Raw genomic sequence first — 21,389 nt, forward strand, 5'->3', positions numbered from 1 at the left:
TCCTGCTATGTATACACATATCCATTCAAATGACAAAGCGATCTGCAATCTGAGAGAAGAAGTGTCCATGTCTATGGAAAATAAAACAAGAGCAACAAAGAAAAAGATGACTTGTTTAGTCACCAAGTTTCAAGCTGCACAAGTAGTAGGGAGGAGCACAATCCCACATCGACTAAAACTTACTTTGTGTAATTCGTTATAATGGACACGCCAAACAAGGTGAAACGCCGAGCCTGGTAGCGTGGGCTTGTGATCCAAGTGGAGGCATTAAGGTGATGGAACGTTGATCTTGTCCAGATGGCTGAGTCTAGTGTGATGAATTTCTGGCCCGCCCATTCCAAGCCGAGAGCTGAGCTATGTGACCCCAGCGAAGGCTTGGGCTACATGTCTCCTAAAGTGGGGGGCAATGCGTGAGGCTGGTTTCACAGAGCAGCGACAACCTCCCGCTCCTGGCAGTGGAAGGACAACGGGCTGTTGTCACCTAGGCTCATATTGTCTGATGGGCTGATAAAACTGGACCATCACTTTTTTATTTTCCCATTTAAATCATTTTTGTTTCTTCCTTTTGGCGTGCGCTGATGAAGTATCTAGGGGAGGAGGGACTCATACGAGTTGGGTTTCTTTTGGCTGGCTGCTTTCTGGCGGGTCTGGGTTCAGCTTAGATGGCCTTGATCGTACGGTGGACCTCATTCTTCATTGGTGAGTGGGGGTGCCATCATTGTACATTAAATGCACGCCCCACTTGCCATGACCTTTGCCCTCTTGGTGAATTGAAAGAGTGGGGTTTTGGTTCCTGGGATTTCACACCCTGTTCTCTCCTGACCAGCTGGTCTGATTGAGTGCTGCCCCACCTCTCTTCTCCCTCTTCTAATTCGGTTGGGATGTTGTCAGGTGAGCTTTTTTCTATTATTGATAGGGAATTTTGTGTCTGAGAGGCTTCGCTTGCTTTGTTTTCTTTTTGTGTCCGCTTCTTGGAATTTGGTTGGCATGGCTTTGTAGGGAAGTATATAAGCTTCTTCTTTTTTTTTAATCTATTCTGTGTGGTGAATTCTCACATTTCCTTTTGTTTTCTTAATTCTGAGTTTTTTTTTTTTTATTCTCTGATTTGATTTTGTATGGTAGACAGATTTCACAACTGATTGGAATTCTTATTTGGAGGTAATGATTATATTTAAGCTTTTATGTTTTCTTTCTTCTCTGTTTCTTTATCACATTTAGTTTCAATCATGATTTAGAATTAGTTTCTTTAGAAATTTCCTTCAAGATGACAACTGGGTTTAGTTCTGTTGTTTCTTTCAGATTTAATTCAATCTGGACAGAAAAACTTTTCCTCAGCGGGTTTGATGCAAATATAAATAATTATAAGCATTAAAGCTGACTGGTTTATTCTTCGCATCTAAATGTTTTTTTTGCAGGATATTGCCAATTACATGCATGATCACAATGATGCAGAGGCTACACCGTTCTATGCAAATTGCTTGCATTTGTATTTATGGAATGCGTGATGCATTCATTCAAGGTTTGAACAACATTAGTTTGTGTGTGACAATTCACTTCTAATCCTATATACTGGAGACTCGAAAAACATTATTTAATGGGCATAGCATGTTAACCATTTCCTTTCATCCTTCCACATTATTATGGTGGAATTTATAATAGCATAAATAGTTGCAACTTCCAATAGCCTCGCTAAACATGTTGCCATTGCTTTTGATGGCTGCTGAGAGGTTGTCAGACAATTTCTTAGGAAGAAGGTTCGGCTGCTGAAAGGTTGTTATGATCGAGGTTACTTCATTGGGGTTGAGCCTTTTGGTTGCGAATATGAGGTGGCCTTCCATTAATGCATTTGACAGGGCATTTAGCATTTTGTGTTTGTTTCTATCAGTTTAGGCTATTATGATGCCGCCAGTATGAAGGCTTCAGGTTATCTCACTTGCCTTTTGTTTTTGGTTTTACTCCTGTGCTTGCTGTCTTTTTACTTCTTTGTCCACTTATTCCTCGTGCGATCTGAAAAGGTGTCTGTTTGTTTTTCTGTTGTCTTTTTAAATGGTCAATTCTGGTCTACGTTGTCCATCTTCGTAAGGGTTTCTTCCTACTCTTTTCCTTTAGCTCAGATGTTTGTTCTTTTTTAAGAGAGGGAGGCTGTTGTGGTCCTCTGCTTTGTTTGGTATCTGTCTTCTCTTCTTTTTTGCTGATTCGATTGGTTGTTTGAAGGATTTAACTTTGTCTTGAGTTGCTTCTTTTTTTTTTCTTTTTTTTTCCAGCAGGGGTTGCTTTTGAAGGAGGTAATTGGCTCTCTCTATTGGTTCTTCGGTTGAATAGATTTTGGGAGATTCTTACTGATTATCATCCTTTCAGCTGATTTCAGTATGGCATGTCATGTGATAAATTCTTTTAGGTAATTGATGCAAACCAGAAACAACCTGGTTACCCCACTGGAGTGTGTTGAAGTAGCATTATAGCTAAGGAAATTTGATTGTATCATGTAATTTGAACTGCCATTGTAGTTTAAACTTATTACCTCCACTTGGAACAATCAAACTGTAATATATTACCTTTCCACTGTTGTTTCTGGTTTGCATCAGTTACTCATATTTCATTGAACTAAGTGGGGTAATTTGCATCCCAGATATCTGTCAGTGCTAATGGCAGTTCACATTCTACAATGGTAAATTTCATTGACTTGCAATATTGGTACAGGACTATTCATCAAAAAGGTCCAGGACTTGCTTGCTAGAGACTAGGTGGTTCAGGTTCATCATGCTTACAAGCTGCTGATTGGCTAGCAAACTTGGGTTTTTTAAAAGGCCACTGGGAAAAGCTGCTACGGATGCTCCCTCTTCTGGTTTAATCCCTGTCTTATTTTATGATATTATTGGGAGTATATCTTTATTTATTAATTGCATTTGCTTTAACTTTGTATATCAAACATGCAGAGCATGGATTCAAATTTAATAGATAGTAAAAGGCAGGGAGCGTGCTATATATATTGTATAAATCAAGAATTATGTGATCTTCATATATATACACTTAACCGTGTCAGCCCAATTAAGCTTGTAATGCAGCTTCAAATGAGGGAACTAGAAAGAATGTTTGATGAAGTACATTGTCTGTCTTATACCATTTTCATTATAATGCTCCAGTTGTAAGTACGAGAGAGAGATGAAGCCTCTTCATTCCATGATATCCAATCTACATGACCTGATTTTCAATTCTTTTCTATTGTTTCCTATCCAGATTATGAAGTTGATAAACTAGAAAATGCAGGCATCATCAAAGGATTTGACTATTATTTATTTCTGGTAATTAAGAAATTAGGAGGTGAAAGCTACACTGACTTCCCTCTGTTACTGCAATTGAAAGTCCTGATACAAGCATGTGTTTTTGAATGACAGGACTTCATATTGGTGAATTCTATGTGGTAAAGTCGCATCCTAAAGTGTAACGAATACTAAAATAAAACTACAGGCCATCCAGTTCATTCAGCAGTATTTAAAGTGGAGGAACTTTGCACTTGGAATTAAGACATGGTACTTTTTCCTTAGTTGCATCTGAAAAATCTAATGCATTCAACGAAATGAAGAATGGATGCACAGAGGCTCGGGAACTTGCACTCAGTTAAGCTTTATAGGCTTCATTTTCGTAAGTGATATAAAGTCTTGAATCTATCTCGTTTTAGGATGTCATTGCCAAAATTTGGTGGGGAAATTTAGCTTCTGGAGTGTATTGTTGAAAACCGACCTTTGAAAGTGCATATCTTTTTAATTATTATATAATTAAATAGAAAATATATTTAAAACAATTTAGTTACTAGAGAACCAAATCCATAACCCGAGATATAGGTTTTGCACGTTAACTTGGTCTAATCTAGGTTTGTCGTTTTAATATTAAAAATCTAAAACAACTCTACCCTCCAATTTTTTTAGGAATAAATTGCGAACTTCATCTCAAGATTTCTAATACGGAAATTGCAAAGATGTCAATAATCTTCATAGCCATCACAACTTTTTGCCATGTAACGATTTGGATAGGATTATTAAAAAATATACAGCATCAAGGGACAACCTTTGGGAAATTTGGTAGGTTGTGATTCATTTTGCTTACAGCTAGCTTGCATTGATCAGGTGTGGTGTAAGCTGTTTTCATCTGTTTGATAAAAGATTCGTTTGCAATCTCTCCATGTATTCCCATGGCAGCTCCAAGGCAAGACCAACATGGAAGCACTTGTGATAATAATGGAATGTTGCACTTACCTTGGTTTCTGAAATCCTATTGAGAAATTGCCAACCTTTGCCTTGGTTTCTGAAAACCTATTGAGAAATTGCTAACCTTTTTAACTTACCTTATTCAGGGTGTCAATTTATCCTATATGTATTATACCATATATATCCACTCAAAGAGAACAATGATCTGCAGTCTGATAGATGAAGTATCGGTAGGAAAATAAGAATAATAAAGAAAAGATATTGTGTTTATTGAGAAAGTTTCATCCATGGAGCAGGGGAGTCGGGAGCTCGAAGGGAGAGAATCCCACATCAGCAAAGCACCTCCTTTATGTCGATTCGCAGTTCCTTGCCCAATCTCTACGGGGAAAAGGTACTGGCTCCCTCACTTTATATTGGACACAGCAAACGAGATGAGTATGGGCCCAGTAAAGTGGGCTTGTGATCCAAGTAGAAGCACCGAGGTGACGCCGTAACGGGACCTTGTTTCTGTCCAGAAGACTGGGTCCGTGGTGGCTATTCTCTGGCCTGCCCATTCCAAGCTGAAAGTGCGTGAGGCTGGTTTAGTGTTTATTTGCAAGTGTTGTTATTTTTTATTTAAAAATATATTAAAATAATATTTTTTATTTTTTTAAAAATTATTTTTAATATTAGTATATTAAAATGATCTAAAAACAAAAAAAAATATTAATTTAAAATAAATAAAAAATTTTATTTTTTAAAAAAATATCTTTAAAACACAAACAATACGACTATCATCGACAACCTCCCTTGACAGTGAGAAGGATAACGGGCCGCTGCCACACGGGTTCATAACATTTTGTTATTTTTTTGATTTTATTTATTTATTTCTGAATTATACAGGTTATTTATTTATAAAAATCGTTGTATAAAATTTACGTTACATCAGATACGTGGTGAAAGCGCGCATTTTACCACTCTGGGTCAAGATTATTTATCAGTTTTGCTTTTCTTCCTCCCTCGCACACATGAAGAGATGAAAAGTAAAACGAAGAATGCTTTTCACATTAGCCATGATCGATTTTCGAGTTCGATACTATTTTTCTCGAATCCAGGATGGAAAGTAAACGATTAACGTAGATAAGAAAGTTTAATGCACAGGGATATAATAATTTCATGTCATAATTTACAACTTAACCTTCTACTCCTGCACATACAACTAGCCTACTCTACCCTACCCTGCCCTACCCTACCCTTGCAGTATAAGATGCAAATCACATATGCACACTCCAATCCTTACGCCACACAAATGGCTAAGATTTTGCATGTTCAAGCACTGCTTCTACTATCCACAACCAATTTATCAACTCTACCAAGGTCCAGTCAGTGTCCTTCGCAAGCATTGTCTTTTACCTCCCCACTGCGCTTTCATTGTCTCTAAGAACTGCAAAAAACAGAGAGGACAATCAGCCCTCGCCTTACTGATGAAGTTGATGCGCATGATTTTCAGAATTTACAACTACAATGAAATAGCACAATTCGACTCGAGATTCTTAGTCTACTCGGGAACCATGCCACCTCCTGACTACTAGGAGGGCTACATAGAGAAGAGGTACAATAATGCACTTTAGCTTGCTATCGACTCCTTCCTTTATCTGCCTTCTTTGGCTCAGTGCTGTCTACATTCTTTCCCTATACTGTTGGCAACCTATGTCATTGCTCAAAATTGATCAAAGCTAAGGGCACTATGTGCAGTCATTACATTAAAAAAAGAACGCAACTCAGCAAATGCAAGGATTAGTATGGCCAGTGAACTTTGAAATACCCCTGATCAATTTAAGAAAGCAATTGTCTACGAAGTTACAAGACATATTGTTTTGACGATAACCCAGGAATTTTATATTTGAGATAAGATGTGGGAAAAGTTAACAAACTAAGGATATAAACAAAGAAGATGGCAATTCCATGACACAATGATCCCCCATCCAAAAATACAAGCTGCAATGGTTCTAAAAACATAACCAAGGATATTTAGTGTAAAAGGCAACAGTACAAGTAAAGAGGCCCATACCTGATTTTTCTGCATTTCAAATATTTCAGCCTGCAGCAACCAAGATTTGGTCAAGCAAGTTTGCCGCCCACCAAATTCCAAGAATTTTTTTTCCAGAAAAGAGCATACCTGTTTTCTCTGTAATTCTTTGTTCAGCTCTTTAAGTTTTGCAACTTCATCTTCCAGCTCTAATGTATAGGCCTGCAGAAACCCAAAAGTGGAAAGCAACGCGAAGTATCAATCATTTTTCTCAGTTGAAAATTACTGATCAGGCATCACGTCAATGAAATAAAAACTTTACTAAACAGTAAGAGTTTCACTGAACTGAGACAAATAAAACATTTAACAAATCTCCAGGACCAGTGTGTTTTAAATTTTTTTTTTTTTTTTTTTTTTTTTTTTTGAGTGCGTCCAGCTTAAGAAGGACATTGCATGTATCATGTTGATGGATGCTTGAAACCAGGACAAGTTAAAAACTGCTAAAAAAAAGAAGCAAGGCCTCAACAGATTTCAATCAAATAGTTTACAGTACTTTTTGACCACCTATACTGGAAAGCTTCCAACCTGTCTTAAGAACACCTTAGTTGAAAATTAATAGTTTATAATGGCGTATTTATTATTATAGGTGTAAGTAAGATTTAAGGGGGACAGCCAAGTGAACCATAACTTGTTGCTTGTTATTAAGACAAGAGAGAAGTTGACTTCTACCACCAACCACATACTTATGCACTTACATGATATAAATGGCCTTTAAAACTACATACAATCTGGCATTCTAAAATACTGCTGCCTCACAAGCAGAGTTTGCCTATTTATCAGCATCTCAAAGTGGAAAGGAAAAAAATGAGATTTAATGAAAACTCGATGATACAATGAGCCCATGGTGTCAATAATCAGGAAAAAAATTTAAATACATGCGTGGAAACACCAAGTGATGCCATCCAGGCATCAAACCAGACCTCTACTGCAGCAAAAGAACAATGGATACGTCTAAAATTACAACCAGGAACACAAATAGCTCCTTGATTGGATCTTAAATACCAAAGTCAGGGAAAATATTTAAGCACAAAAGCAACACACAAGGGAGTACTCAGCAGCTGAAAGATGTATAATAATAGCTCAGTCACTATACTTACCTGCTTGCGAGCCCGTGATCTTGCAGCTGACTCTCTGTTTTTAATCATTCTCCTCTGCCTTCTCTCAACAACCTTCTCCAGAGCTGCGCTGGGTTTCCTTCCCCGACTAAATACAAAAGGAACTGGCGATAGTGAAGATGTGTCAGCATTACTCTTTGCAATCACATCCGGTGATATCCTGTTTGCAGGGGATCCTGTTGCGACTGTAACACCTCTAGCTGCTAAACTAACCATTCCCATTCCTCTACTGTGAGCTAGACCATTGTTCACAGATCGATTTGCAATCCCAACAACCGATCCTCTCACTCCAGGGCTAGCAAGCTGAACATTGTTTGCCACATGTAAAGGTGATGCAAACACCACAGTTGCTGCTGGCTTGGGAAAGAGAGGCTGCTGCTGCTGTGGCTGCGGTAGTTGTTGAGAGGGTCTGATTCCACCCACATTCAGAGCTAAACTAGAAGGCTGGTTAGAAACTAAATTGTTCTCCATTATCCCAGTCCCCATAAGCCCATTGTTTCCATTTGGCTGCTGAAAGCCAAGAGCCAAACCAGTAGTGTTGTTGTTGTTGTTGTTGGTATTTAATTGCGATAGTTCACCAAAGAATCCACTATTATTAGGCCTTCCAATTTGTTGAGTATCCTCTCTCACTACCCCAGCCCTCACCAAAAACTCCTCCAGAGTCATCTCTCTTAAAGTCTGTTGCCTTTGTGGTAAATTGGATCCTGCACCACCACTGGTTTCTTTTATCAAGTCTCTCCAAACCTCATCAACAGTCTTTTGACTTAGTGTCCTAGGCAAAGTTAAAGACCCTTGTCTCTGTAAATTCCCATCTGGGGTACTTCCTTCTCCACCCACACCAACTGTATTTGTCATTGCTTGGGTCTCTTCAGCAGTCCATATGTTTTTCAACAGCTCGTCCATGTTCATTGATCCAAAATCCTTCTGAAGTCCACCACCCCAGGTATTTTGGAATTCATCGAAGGTTAATGAGTATACTGAAGACTGGCGAACCAAGGGGGGATTCTCTGGTGACTTTCTAACGCTTCCTTGTCCTGGTGAGGCATTTCCAAAGTTCTTGAAGTCCCAATGAGAGTCCATTTTTGAAAATCTTCAAAGTAGTGGCAACGGCTGACTCAATCAACGAGTTTCGTAACTTTTATCCGATTGAAGAAGATCAGAATGGAATCTCACTACTTCTATCTAAACTGAGATAAGAAAAAAAAAATCACCAACTCAAGTCATATACAAGTAAAAGTTACAATTTTCACATTTTCGGTCGGATAATACAAAATTTTAATGCCCAAGTTCAAGTAACCGTGAAAACACAACCATGCACCAACAACACATGTAACGTCAGAAAATCCAATAGCACAAAAACAAGCCTAGCCATGGATTGAAACAGAAAAGATATCAATATTTAAAGTGTTCTTAAATACCATTTCCAAAAACATAACAAAACGAACTGAGCAATTTTCGAATCAGTTAAACCAAGAGTAATTTTTCACATAGCACCTAATTTTCGCAAAAAGAAGCACACACTAAAGCATAGTTTCAAAGAGTCGAATCAATGAAATTACAAAGTTTCAGACGCAGAGAGAGGGGGAAGATGATCCCATTTCCAGGAATAACGATGGCACAAAGTACAATGAACCGAGTTCAAGAATTAAAAAACACTCTTGTGCAGTTATTATCGATAAATAGAGATCAAACTAAGCTCAATCTCAAATAAATTTCATGCTCTCCTCAATTTCAAATCCAAAAAGTTCATTAAAACTGAAAAAAAGTAGATAGCAAACCAATAACAGCTTCAAGTTTGTTACTTTTCATGTTTATGTACCGGTACCATCACACCCAAACTCAAATATCCATAAATAATGCAAAAAAAGGATCAAGCCTTAAAACCATAAAAACTAGGCAACACCAGCTCAAATTAACAAATAAAAAGAAAAAATCAATACCAAGTTCAAAAAAAAACAAAGAAAAAAATCACACTAATTAAATTCCAAAAAACTCATTTTATCACAATATTTCTACTTTCACCACCCAGGAAAAAGAGGGGGGAAAACAAGATAGCCCAGTTAACCATTCAAACCATCTCCAACATTAATGAATCTATCTATTGATGAAAACAGTAAATTGAAATCTAGCAAAGAAAACAATATTTTTAAGAGATAATAAAATAGAAAACAAAAAAAAAAGGAAATAAATAAGATAGAGAAAAAAAAAAAAGTAAACAAAACAGTGTGCTAAAAAGAGAAAGACAGACACCGTAAGAGACAATAAAAGAATTAAGAGATATAGAGAGTTTATTTTTATTACCTTTATTTTTTTATTAAAAAAAATGAAAATTAGGCAGCGACTAGAGAGGGTGTAGTGTTTCTTGTGGGTTTCTTCACTTGCTGGTGGAGGCGACAAGTGTCTAATGCCTCCCGGACACGAGTCACCAATTTAAGGAGCTACAAAAGATTTTTACTTTTTTTTATTTATTAATTTTTTATTTCTTGATTTGAGATCTCGCAACGTGGTCCAATGGGATAGAGTTGAAAAGATGATGTGACATGTAGCCAATGAGGGAAGGAAAGGTGGGTTGCTCTTCACCGATGATTTGTGCTTTCCGACAAAAAATAAGTGGATGGTGATGAGGTTTGATGTTTTATTGGTTTGTCAGTGTCTGGAGGAGGGGATTGCATGCGAGTTGGTGTTGGTGGTCAATAGATGTCAACCGTTCATTGTATGAGATCATATGAATGGCTTTGATCATGGTGTCAGGGGGCCATGTGGCACTGGACGCGCATTTATTAAGAAATTGAATTTTTTATTTAAAATTATTTTTTTTTATTTTTCAATTGTCTTCATGTTTTAATATTAATAATAAATTTTAAAAAATATAAAAATATATTTTTTTAATTAAAAATATTTTAATCAATACCAAATATTATCAGCAGTCTCTTAATACTGCTCTTTTCTCGCGTCAGATAAATAATTATACTTTTCAAGTAGATTTGATTTTTATAGAGAAGTAAGTTTACTTTTCATGTTATCGTTTTTAATTTATATTTAATAAAAAATTAAAAAAATATTTTTATCTTGAATGAATCAAGAGAAATATATATAGATGATTTTTATAAAACTAACATAAAAGATTAATCTTCTTTAATGAAAAATGTTTCAGAATTAATTGATAATTAGAATAAACAAAAAAGAGATATTAACATTTTTTTTCCTCGACAAACCTTTATTTTATTTAAATTTCAGGATATCAAGTGATTTTATTAATAAAATATTTACTTTCACATACAAGCAAAAATATCTTCCCGATAATCCACTACTATACATGAAAATGAGTTTTTTGTGCTCGGAGATATACCTTTTGACTTAAAGTTGGATGAATTCCAAAAATTTTTTTAATAATTATGTTTATTTCAAGACAATTTTCATATATCAGAACTGAAAAAAAAAAACAAATCTCTTTAACAACCATGAGAATTCAATGTGATTCATAGCACAAAAGCTCTGCCCAATTGGATATCCTATTCTAACGTGGGCTTAAACAAACTGGATGAAGCAGAACCGTGGGGTGGATGTAGGCTTTGATGCTGCAGTGCGATTCTTATAAACTGGCACTAACACGGACCCTAACTACCCCAACTGCACTTATCCAAACCAAATCAAAACTGGTACAGGAAGATTCCATGGTATCCACATATGACATATTGTATGATTTATTGTCACCAAAAGGAGAACCCAGTCAAGATAAGCAATCTCTCGACATCCTGGCACTGATAGTGGGGTTTCATGCACCACGTGGGCAGTCATGATTCCTCCATTTCATTGACATTAAAGACATGAAAAGCATACAAAAGGGACTGCAGACAAAGAGTAATGGTGGGCCTTCATCTACATTGGAACCATCCAAGCTATGGTGCCGTCAGGTGCACGTCTCTACAGGGCCTGCTTCCACGTTTTCATGCCCATTTTAGCAGTGGCATCAAGCATGATAACATCAGAGCGAGTATTGAGAAAATGGTGGTTTCTCTTTTCTTGCAGGAACTGTGGTTTTGAAGGTGGAATGTGGAGATTCCTGACGGATCTCTGTTATCCCTGGTTAAAGCAGCCTGTGCATTTTAGTCATCATGCGTTCAATAATGGGCTCTCATCATCACATATATGACAGCATGGGAAAATGTGGTGAGGAATGGGTCTGTGGTGGTTTCTTTTCTTTTCTTTTTCGGAGATCATTCGCCTCCTCTTTAATTTCTGGCATCCTTCTTCTTTCCCTGGTTCAAACGCAGATCACCGGAGGATTAGAAAAGCAAAATACACTTTAGTGTTGGGGTGAATTTAAATTGTGAATTGTGATGTGCCGTGTCTTTAAACTGACGTGTGGTGTTCGAAAAAAGCTACAAATAAATACCACTACGTGTATCTTGCATGAATTTAAACTGTTACCGCCTTGCTTAATGAACTGGACACGGGCTTTGGATCCTTCGAATTATCCTCTGCTGAGCATGTAAAGACGAGCAAGACAGAGTAAGGCGTGATCGTTAGTTCATATAATTTATTAATGAACATGCAAAAATAATTATTTTGGGTCAAAAATTATTTCCTATTAAACCCAGGTATATGCCATGCTGAGCCAAACTACCTTACGTGGTTTAAGTCCAAAATTCACTTGGCCCTGACTTTTTCTTTATGCTTTAGTGTCATGTAATTTTAATTTTAACTCTTCAACTTCGTATCATATAATTTATAAGAGAGATCTTATAATTTTTTAATATGAGATTTATGATTTTGAATCTGTAAAAAATATCAACTGATGATTTTTTAAGTTTAATTTTTTTTCACCTATAATTTATTTTCAACAAATAATGCTCCATGTTAGTGTTTTTATTGCAGAATAATATTCAACTAAATCTTAACCCAAAAAACAAGTAAACTCTATATTTAATTTTTCCACAAATATATTCATTAACCAGCATGTTTTAAGAACAAGTTCTTACAAGTATAAAGGGTATACCTTAAATAGTGAATTAGAGCTTTTATATAATGGTATAATAATTCCTAATGGTTCCTTGTTTGGAGGCCAAGCAGCTCTCTTTCTCCTGTTATTCAAGGGTTTTTTTTTTATAATTTCACGATATTGGATACATTATTTGATATTTTATGTTATAGGGAGTATTAATTGATATTATATTAATTACTTTATTTGACCCACTATTTTTAAAAAAATATAGATATAAAAAAAAAGAGAAAATAAAATTGAAGACCCAACAAAAACGATAAAAATACCTCAATTTATAATTTTTCTCATCTCTCTATATATATTTATTTTCTTGTTTTTTTTTCAAAGTGCACTGTATAAAATAACTAATAGATTGCTGTCAATTATACTGATCACTATAAGACTTTTCGATCAATTTTACAGTACAGGTATCCCGTCCAGATCACACATCAATGGAAAACAGAAGGAGGTAGTCGAATAATTCTCATTTCACAGTCTTTTTGAATGAGACAATCTCTTTCAAATTCAAAGATATGATAGATTTAATTGTCAAGTACGTGGCCAAATTTGGACTGGTCCAATAGGAAGGTTTAGATTGGCTAAAATGATTTTGTAACTCCAGCCCAGTTCATGGCCAGCCTCTTATTGACTTACTGCAAATTCAATTATGGCCATGGGAACTAGCGAGGTGGCGCATATTGACAATTTGGCACAACCTAATCATATATTAGTACAGCCTCTCCAAATGTTAATATTTCATTCAATTGAATTTAAAGGCTATAGTTCAACTAGTCACATTTTATATTTATTTTTTAAAAATTATCAGTTCGAGTTTTATAAATTTCAAGGTCATTGGAGGCTTAAATAGTCGTTAATTTTAGGACCCATAAAATTAGTCGAGGTATACGCAAGTTAGCCCAAACATCCATGTTAATAAAAAAATATGTAGATATTTCATTCCATTAAAAATCATTGTTTATTAAAAAGCATATAATTATGACAACTCTTATTTTTTCAAATTAAACGTTAAGTTTTTTTTCCAGTTAAATCCACAAAGGCAGTTGAATTATTTTTTTATGGTATTTAGAGAATAACATGTGACATTTTATTAATTATTCTCTAGATTTATATTAAAGAAAATAATACATATATATAAAAACTCGTGATCTACTTAAAATAATAAGAATATTTTCATTTAAAATTTTTCTTTCTTATTTATATATCTATTTTTCTAAAAAAAATAAAAAACTAAATAATAAAATATTACTAATTATTTCCCTAGCAATGTAAAATTTACAAAGTGAAGATGAGGTTATTAAAGAAAATTTCAGTAAACACAGTTAATAATGCCATGGTCGCTCAATCATACTAATTCACATTTTGGATTTTCACAGTGCAAGTGATCATTCGAATCATCTGAATCCCAACTACACGTACGGGCTCGTCGACATGTTCTTTATTCTCGATTGATATGATCATTAGGATGATCGAGGAGATTGTATCAACGTTAAGATTAAGGTTCCTTGAAACCTTTACGCTGCAAAGAACTTAGTATCGACAAAGTGAAAGGCATGGATGCCATAAATGGTCTCTACCAGGCCATCTCTTCTTTCGTGAATTCGCGCGCGTTAAGTTTCTATGACATCTTTTGATGATTCAGTAAGATTATCAAAGTACAAAGCTTGCCATAAAGTTACGGAAAAAAGAGAAGAAGCTTGTGAAAAAAATTATCAAGAAGCATTCCCTGAAAAGGCATTATAGCAGTGATTCCTCCAAGAATTCAGAAATGACATGTAACTGTTACCAGTTCCAACCTCGTTGTGCTCTACATTCTTCATCCAAGAGCAGCAGGTTAATTAAGACCCACGTAGAGAAATTAAAAAGGAAAATACTCTGGTTAAAAAAATTAATTTTTTTTTACCATTCTGCCAGCGACTTGCAGGTAAAATACATCAATTTGGTTCCCCTGAAAATTGCTTGACCGAGCATGCGACAATCTGGGCCCATTGTCGCAACCTCTTCTTCACCATCTCCGGATCATCACCTGCCGAAAAACACCACCTGTCAGATAAAAAATAAAAACCAAATCCAACGCCTACAACACGATAAATACATTAAGAAACAAAAAGAAACTTTTCACCTGAAACAGACAAAAGCGACGACGTCGAAGCTGATCTAGACAAACAACTACTATACTGTTTATTAAGAGCACAGTAAAAACCTAAAGCGGGCAAGGTATCCGACAACTTCGGATCCAAATCAGACGAGTCGGGTCCGAACCCGAATCCTAATTCAATACATGCTTTTAACTCCTCTAAATCATCGTCAGTCACACTCTTGCTGCACCGGCGTCGGGTTGCAGAATTTCCTTTCCTTCTGAGCCATACTTCCTCGCGGGTCATGTCTGGAGACCACGATAGCTGCTTGTTGAGCATAGTAGGCCGGGGATTCCGTGGTGGCGGGAGGGGTCGTGGTTGAATTGACATTGACTGTGCTGACGATTGAAGAGGCTGGAGAGGCCTATTGTTTTGGGGTTTTGAGGCGGCGGTGAATGGGTTTTTTTTGCCTTTTCGGTGTTTATTTTAAATGACGATTCCCATGGGTGTACTGTTACATATATATGGTAATAATGAGGTGGCGGGAGGGTTTACGTTTTAAAGTTTTTTTTTTTAAAAAAAAAAATAATCTAAAGAAACATCCCTCCATTTCAATTAAGCCTGTAAAACTATCAAAACATTGTCACCCTTACATTCTTCCATTTGAAAAGAAATTTGTCAATCATGTGTAACTTTTTGGTTCTCCCAACTCCAGTATCACCTTATGGTATTAAATTAAATTCCTTGTTACAGGGAAAAATAAATTACAATATATATATATATATATAATTCTAGAAGAATTAATGGAGTAAATGAAGAGAAAAATTAGTGTGCGTGATTTCATATTTTATTACTGTAATTGAGATTGGGTTTTGAGGGTGGAAATAATATTACCAATAATGGGACATGAAAAAAAAACGCATTAATGAAAATTGTTTTTGCTAATTACTTTTAATCGGGGATAGAATCGCGTGACTTTGAATTTTAGAAACTCGATTAAACTTTCATATAGTGGGGGACTCGGGGTAGTTGTTTCCCATATTGAGTTCTGTGAATGCGTTGGCAAATTGTATACTTTGGTTAGTGGGGACCACAGTGAGCCAGTGCTGGTGGCTACTAGTTATGAGTTGTCTGTACAACTCACCATTTTTATGAATTACCTGTACAACTCACCATTTTGCTGGTTATGGGGTGTGTATTAAAGTTTTTATTTAAAAATATATTAAAATAATATTTTTTTATTTTTAATATAAATATATTAAAATGATCTAAAAATATTTAAAACAAAAATTTTTTAAAAATTAGTAAAACAATAATTCAACGGTTACGTACAGATTCTGATTATTCTTTTAATATTTTAAATTAATTCACAGGGTACTATGATTATAATTAAAAAATATATTAAAAATCTAGGTAAAATATTGTAGTGATCCATGATAATTATTTTTTTTTATTTTCACCCTTTAATTATTTTTTAATTTCACATATATATGTCCAAATTAATGATTAATTTTATTAAAATTTGTTAAGGAGATAAAAAAAAAATAGAGAACCAAAGTTTAAAACAAGAAAAAATAAATTTTCTATTTAGTCCATTTGCTTTCTGTTTTCTTACTTGTACAAATCCTTTAGTTTTTAAAATTTTAATTTTGATCACAACGCTTCATTGTGCTTAGTGTTGTATTTTTTTTTCTTACTGTGTGTCATATGTAGTTTAAGTAACAAAAAAAACCCTTCGATTTTTTTGGCCAGCACATCGCATGTTGTATTTCTTTTTTCTTTTTTTTTTAAAAAAAAAGAAGGGGCAAAGCTAGTCCAAGCACGTTGAGCCACCTAAACTGATACACATTTTTTTTTCTCTTTTTTAAAAAATTTCATCATTCAAATCTTTTTAAATTGTGATTTGTATTTTTTTATTTTGTTTTCTTACAAGTTTACCGCAATCTAAAATTATCATTCCAACATCTAGTTAGTGTTTAATTTTATCAGCATCTATTTTTTTATATTATTAAATCAAAACTAGTTTCGTAAAATATTTATTAAATCTACTAAAGTTCAAGACTCGGGTCACGAGTATAATAAGTTCCCTCAGGTTTACTAGAAAAAATTATAATTTGTTTTGATGGTGTTATCGAGGGCTTAAACAAATATTCCAATATTAAGTTAGAGTTTGGATCTATGAGTGTCTATTTTTAGTATCTCATAATAAAATAAAAAATAGTTTCATAAGAAAAGAGAGTTGTCGAGTGTAAAGGAGTTTCTGACCTGGATCGCAGGTTTCACAATAAACTTGGATTGACTCAAGTCGATCAAATATATTTGTGTTCTCAATGTTTTAAAAAAACATATCATGCTAATGTTTTTTTAAAAGTTATATCATGTTTTTATAGAGTGTTGCCTTTGAACAAGTCAAGTTAATCATATCATATCGAGATAATTTTTAAACAGTATAATTTGAAGCTCGGGTAAGGGAAGTATCTAGGTTGGATTAAAAAAATTCAAAGTTGATACATCATGTTGCATTTAATAACTTTATCAAAAAGTTTATTTCCGTTTAGGTATTGTTTTTTTCAAATTATTTTTTCTTATCTGACCGCAACATAGTGCAAACTTGTAACTTAATATACTCCTGCCTGTATTAAAAAGGAAGAAAAGAACACCTTCCTTCCTTGGTCAAAAATATTTCATCTATTTTCTCTTTTAGAATCTTTATGGGATTTCTCTAATGAAAACTGGGTTTTTTTTTTTTAATATTTTAATTTGCTGTCCACACAAGGAAGGTATTAAACGAGGCCTATTTTCCTTACACCTTTTTTTGTGGTACTTGGTTCATGAAAATGATTAGTTTTTTCGTTGTAATGAAATAAGAAAATTGCAGCTCGTTACAGTGAACACCTGGGAGGAGAAATCACATTGGATATAATTGGAAAGAATAATGTAAACAGCGCAAGTCACTCTCGTAAGATTTCCTGTTAGATTTTGTGCATTCTAGGTTGTCTCGTTGTAATCTGGTCGAATTCCAAGTGGAAATAATTTGCAATCCAAAGTTCTGGTCCTTGAGACTTGAGAGCAAGTAACAAGGTCCATCCATTATGTGCTTATATTATATACATATAAAACGACGAAGACTTTTGCAGAGGAGTGCCGGTCTTTTATTCGGCTTACACTTGTTTTTTAAAATATTTTTTATATAAAAATATATTAAAATAATATATTTTTTATTTTTTAAAAATTATTTTTGATATTAATTCATCCAAATAATTTAAAAATATCAAAAATATATTAATTAAATTTTTTTTAAAAAAAATTTAAAACACAAAAGTAAACCAGGAATACTACACCTGTACAGAATAAACTTTTGATATGGACGGCTCATTTTTTTCCCCACTCATTTTGATAACTGTTGCTGTTTTATTTGATTTTGATGTTGTTAAATTTGAGTAGTTCGAGAATCTTGAGATATTTATGACGGTATCAAAAATATCTTTATCAGAGTTATGTGTTTTTGTAGATTATTTTATCTTTTAATGTTCTCCCCCCTACTAAAATTTATGTCAATGAATTTTATATATTTGTTTAAAATGTCGCGATTTTCAATTATTACTTTTTTTAAAAAAGTTGTAGTTTTCATTTGTGATTTTTAACAAACTATATTATTTTTCAAAATCTTTTTTCTCTCGCTAGTTTACCATTTTTTCTAAAACATCTTAATTTTCGAAAAAATTCTCATAAACCCAATCTCTCTTATTTTAAGGAAAAAATATCCCCAAACAGGCACACACTCAGATATTCTCAAAAATATCTGGCTCCCAATACACGAAGATATTAACAGCATGTGCTGACGTGATACCTTTCTGTTAACACTGACACGTGCAAAAGCGTTTCCATGTGGAGCCTCTAATGGCCCCCCGCTCCCCTCCCCTCCCTTCCCCCTCCCTGTTTTTGTTTTTTATTTTTTTCCAACAAGCAAAATTAACGCGGCCTCTCTCTCTCTCTATAACGAAATTAAAGGAAAACGATTTTCATATTTTGTTGTCCGAGACCAAAAAATAAGGAGTTTAAAAAAATACTTTAAAGGATAACGGATAAATGGAGGAGAATCTCAGAGGCAATGTTCCGTTACCGGATCAGAAGAAGAAGAACAGTGAGTTGACTCGGTCGAACTCAGACTCCTCTGGTTTAACCCTTGACGACGCGAATGCAAGACCGGTAATTTCACTCTCTCGTAATCTTTTTGTTTCCTTGGCAATGAATTTAAGGATCATCTGAAAAGCTTGTGTTTTTATTCTTGATTTGCAGAGTTTTTGCAAGATATGTGAATTTTTTCCTTTTCTTTTAGTTGTTTTCGAGTATTTATTTCTAATTTTTGCAATTGTTGCATTATTAAAAACAAGTCAAAATTTACGCCAGAAAAGAGGAAACAAAAAATAAACTTCCATTGAGGTAAAGTTTTGGAAAATCTGTTAGCGAATTAATTAATTTCCTTAGCTCATTTAATTATTATTATTATTATTATTATTATTATTATTATTATCAAGTAGCTGATAAATTCTTGTGTTTTATCACCTGGTCAATTTTTAGTAAAAAAACAATTACTTTTTTTGTAGCATGGTACATCTGCAGTGTGGACAGATGAGAAGCATGGGTTATATCTTGCCTCATTAGAAGCGTCATTTGTTAATAATCAATTGCACCATTCCATTCGTTTGCGTGGTTGGTTGGGCGAGATGGGAGGGAGGCCATGTTCATCGCCACACCAGGTTAGGGGATCTTTAATCCTGGTATTTCAAATCTCTAACTCCCCCGTACATAAGTTATATTTTGTCGTTCTATGTGCTTCTTGGTTATGTTTCAGTTCATGGTTCTTCGAGATAGTATTTGGCAGAAGAAAAGGAATGAGCCATTGTTGGAAAGTACAGCCGATTCTCATTTTGTCAAGGACATTACTCCGGCGATGTGTCATTTGGCGTCTGCAGGAAACCAGTGTAATGCTGCACACCATGATCTTCAAGGGCACAGTGTATATTGTGGTGGGGGGGTTCATGCAAGAGAGAATGCAACTGTCTTTGGTGGATTGGCAAGAAGTTCAGAACAACACCCTGTGTGCTGCTTATGTTATCAGAATTATATTGGCAGCACTATAGGTATCAATTAGTTTACAGTTGCTTCTGACACCAGTAAAAAAAATGCCTAGTCATACTGCAAATTGATTAACTGCCTTGTTACATCATGTTGTGAGAGGACTTGCATTATCATCCTCTCACTTTCTCTGTTATCTTAACACACTCTCAATCGAATATGCTTTTCATGGACACTCGCCCTTGCCCGTGGGAACATATGCTCAACTTTTTGTAATACAGACCAGGAAAAAGAACTGAAAATGTTGTTGTGTTTATCAGTCAAGGCTTCATGCATTCTCTGCTCACGCAATTTACAAATGTAATTGGTTTTTCTGGTTTCACATATTTTACACTGATTTTTGGCTAGAACTCAGATTGCGTGAGTTGGAATAAAAAATATTGGCAGATGCAGTAGTTTCTCTTACCTTTTCCATGCGCTTGCATTGTCTGTCTACATGTAATGCTTAATTCGTATGTGGTTTAAATGCTGTGCACGTCAATAATTTGTATGCAAAGCAATGCCACTGACAGTTATGGAAACAGTGTCACTCACTCAAGTTGCAAAAACTTATAGATTATATTGTGGAACAAAGTAGCTTTTCTACTTGCAGAGAAGTTTTGTTTTTGCTGAATTGTTTGGTTCTTCAGAAGTCTCAGATCAGAACTTTGTTGAAGAAGACGAAGGAGAGATGTTGAACTGTGTCCACATGGTGAAAAGATTGAGGACATCTGGAGCCGAGGCTTCAAGCAATGATCAAGTAATGTGATTAATGTTATATCTGTATGTTAAGTCTTGATTTACAAATATGGTAAAAGTATAATGCAAGGGTGTTGAGATTTTGTGAGTATGGAGTCTCATTTTTGTCAAATCTATTAGGCTGTGCCATTCACAAGGTCTGATACGAGAGATGTTTCAACTGCCAGTCAATCTTCCTCTGAAAGAGAGGCACATGTGCATCAAGAATTGTTGTCAGAAAACCCCAATAGCTTTGTCCGCCAAAACTCTCTGCATTATTTCTTAAGAGGGAGCTAAGCTTTACATGGATTTGAAGTTTTAAAAGGTTACTTTTGATTCCAATACCTGAAAACACAGGAGAGAATGCAAGCTCTTGCCCATTTGATGAGTCATCTTGAGGAAACTGCAGATAGCAAGATTTTGATGGGTAACCTTCTTCTCGCTGAAAATGATACCGTCTGAAGATTTTTGCCAGTAGAATTCTGTTGGGATGATGATATTCATATCTGCTGTGCGATATGCTTGAATGGGCAATTTGAAGTTGACTTTACCAAGCTTTTTTAAACTATATGTTGCACTTTTATTTATTTATTTGCCCAGTTTTGTACACTGAATAAATCCTGAACCTTTTTATATAGAAAATTCTTGAATAGAGATGTACACGATGGAGAAGATGCTATATATGGCAAATATTTTTTATATTTGGAGCAGTGGCGTTAGCAGTGGGAGTGTTTCTAGAAAAGTAAAATGGCTGTGGATGGTCAGGTGATTTATAGACAATCATGTTAGTTTTGTTGAATCTGTTCAATATCATAATCGTAGTTTTAGTTGTGAACTTAAGAAGAACCCCCATGTAGTTTTGATCCAATGTGCGTGAGAAATTTCAAAGTTATATCATAGTCAATTCAAGGGGAAACTTTAATTTAGTCCCAAACCTATTTATCCATTCCCACTTGAATCCCAAACCTATAAAATTATATCATAAATCTGTTTACAGATTTCTTCTTGTAATGTACAATATGAACAGGGTTAAGAGCAACAGATTTATATTTTTAATGGAAAATC

At 34.8% G+C, this 21,389-nt stretch overlaps 3 protein-coding genes and 1 long non-coding RNA gene across 15 annotated transcripts; 2 read left to right on the forward strand and 2 right to left on the reverse strand.

Annotated features, from left to right (window-relative positions):
• Positions 1-197: 197 nt before the first annotated feature.
• LOC127905791 (uncharacterized) lies at positions 198-4,794 on the forward strand. Of its 9 annotated transcripts, none has more exons than XR_008060150.1 (4): positions 211-891; positions 1,123-1,158; positions 1,416-3,302; positions 3,396-3,524. It is a non-coding gene; the product is annotated as an uncharacterized LOC127905791 (long non-coding RNA). The 9 variants fall into 9 exon arrangements; XR_008060146.1 differs by having other exon boundaries at positions 1,127-1,158; XR_008060147.1 differs by adding an exon at positions 4,125-4,794 and having other exon boundaries at positions 210-3,302; positions 3,396-3,642.
• A 507-nt stretch (positions 4,795-5,301) lies between these two features.
• LOC7490036 (ABSCISIC ACID-INSENSITIVE 5-like protein 7) lies at positions 5,302-9,812 on the reverse strand. 4 transcript variants are annotated; one of them, XM_052455931.1, is made up of 5 exons: positions 9,690-9,812; positions 7,371-8,575; positions 6,364-6,435; positions 6,256-6,285; positions 5,302-5,628 (listed from the first exon to the last, which is right to left on the reverse strand). In XM_052455931.1, exons 2-5 carry the CDS (start codon positions 8,466-8,468, stop codon positions 5,554-5,556), a joined length of 1,275 nt encoding a protein of 424 aa, XP_052311891.1. In that variant the 5' UTR covers positions 8,469-8,575; positions 9,690-9,812; the 3' UTR covers positions 5,302-5,553. The 4 variants fall into 4 exon arrangements, with proteins under 4 accessions (XP_052311891.1, XP_052311890.1, XP_024464496.2 ...); XM_052455930.1 differs by having other exon boundaries at positions 6,256-6,435; XM_024608728.2 differs by lacking the exon at positions 9,690-9,812 and having other exon boundaries at positions 7,371-9,588.
• A 3,900-nt stretch (positions 9,813-13,712) lies between these two features.
• LOC7457537 (uncharacterized) lies at positions 13,713-15,084 on the reverse strand. Its single transcript, XM_024607978.2, has 2 exons — positions 14,513-15,084; positions 13,713-14,416 (listed from the first exon to the last, which is right to left on the reverse strand). The coding sequence occupies exons 1-2, from the start codon at positions 14,856-14,858 to the stop codon at positions 14,325-14,327; spliced, it is 438 nt and encodes a 145-aa protein (XP_024463746.1). The 5' UTR covers positions 14,859-15,084; the 3' UTR covers positions 13,713-14,324.
• A 3,300-nt stretch (positions 15,085-18,384) lies between these two features.
• Positions 18,385-21,034, forward strand: LOC7457536 (cold-regulated protein 27). The gene is made up of 5 exons (XM_006379136.3): positions 18,385-18,677; positions 19,076-19,228; positions 19,324-19,612; positions 20,237-20,346; positions 20,466-21,034. The coding sequence occupies exons 1-5, from the start codon at positions 18,558-18,560 to the stop codon at positions 20,619-20,621; spliced, it is 828 nt and encodes a 275-aa protein (XP_006379198.1). The 5' UTR covers positions 18,385-18,557; the 3' UTR covers positions 20,622-21,034.
• Positions 21,035-21,389: the final 355 nt, after the last annotated feature.

Source organism: Populus trichocarpa, chromosome 9 (genome assembly GCF_000002775.5).
Source record: "Populus trichocarpa isolate Nisqually-1 chromosome 9, P.trichocarpa_v4.1, whole genome shotgun sequence".
Taxonomy (NCBI): Eukaryota; Viridiplantae; Streptophyta; class Magnoliopsida; order Malpighiales; family Salicaceae; genus Populus; species Populus trichocarpa.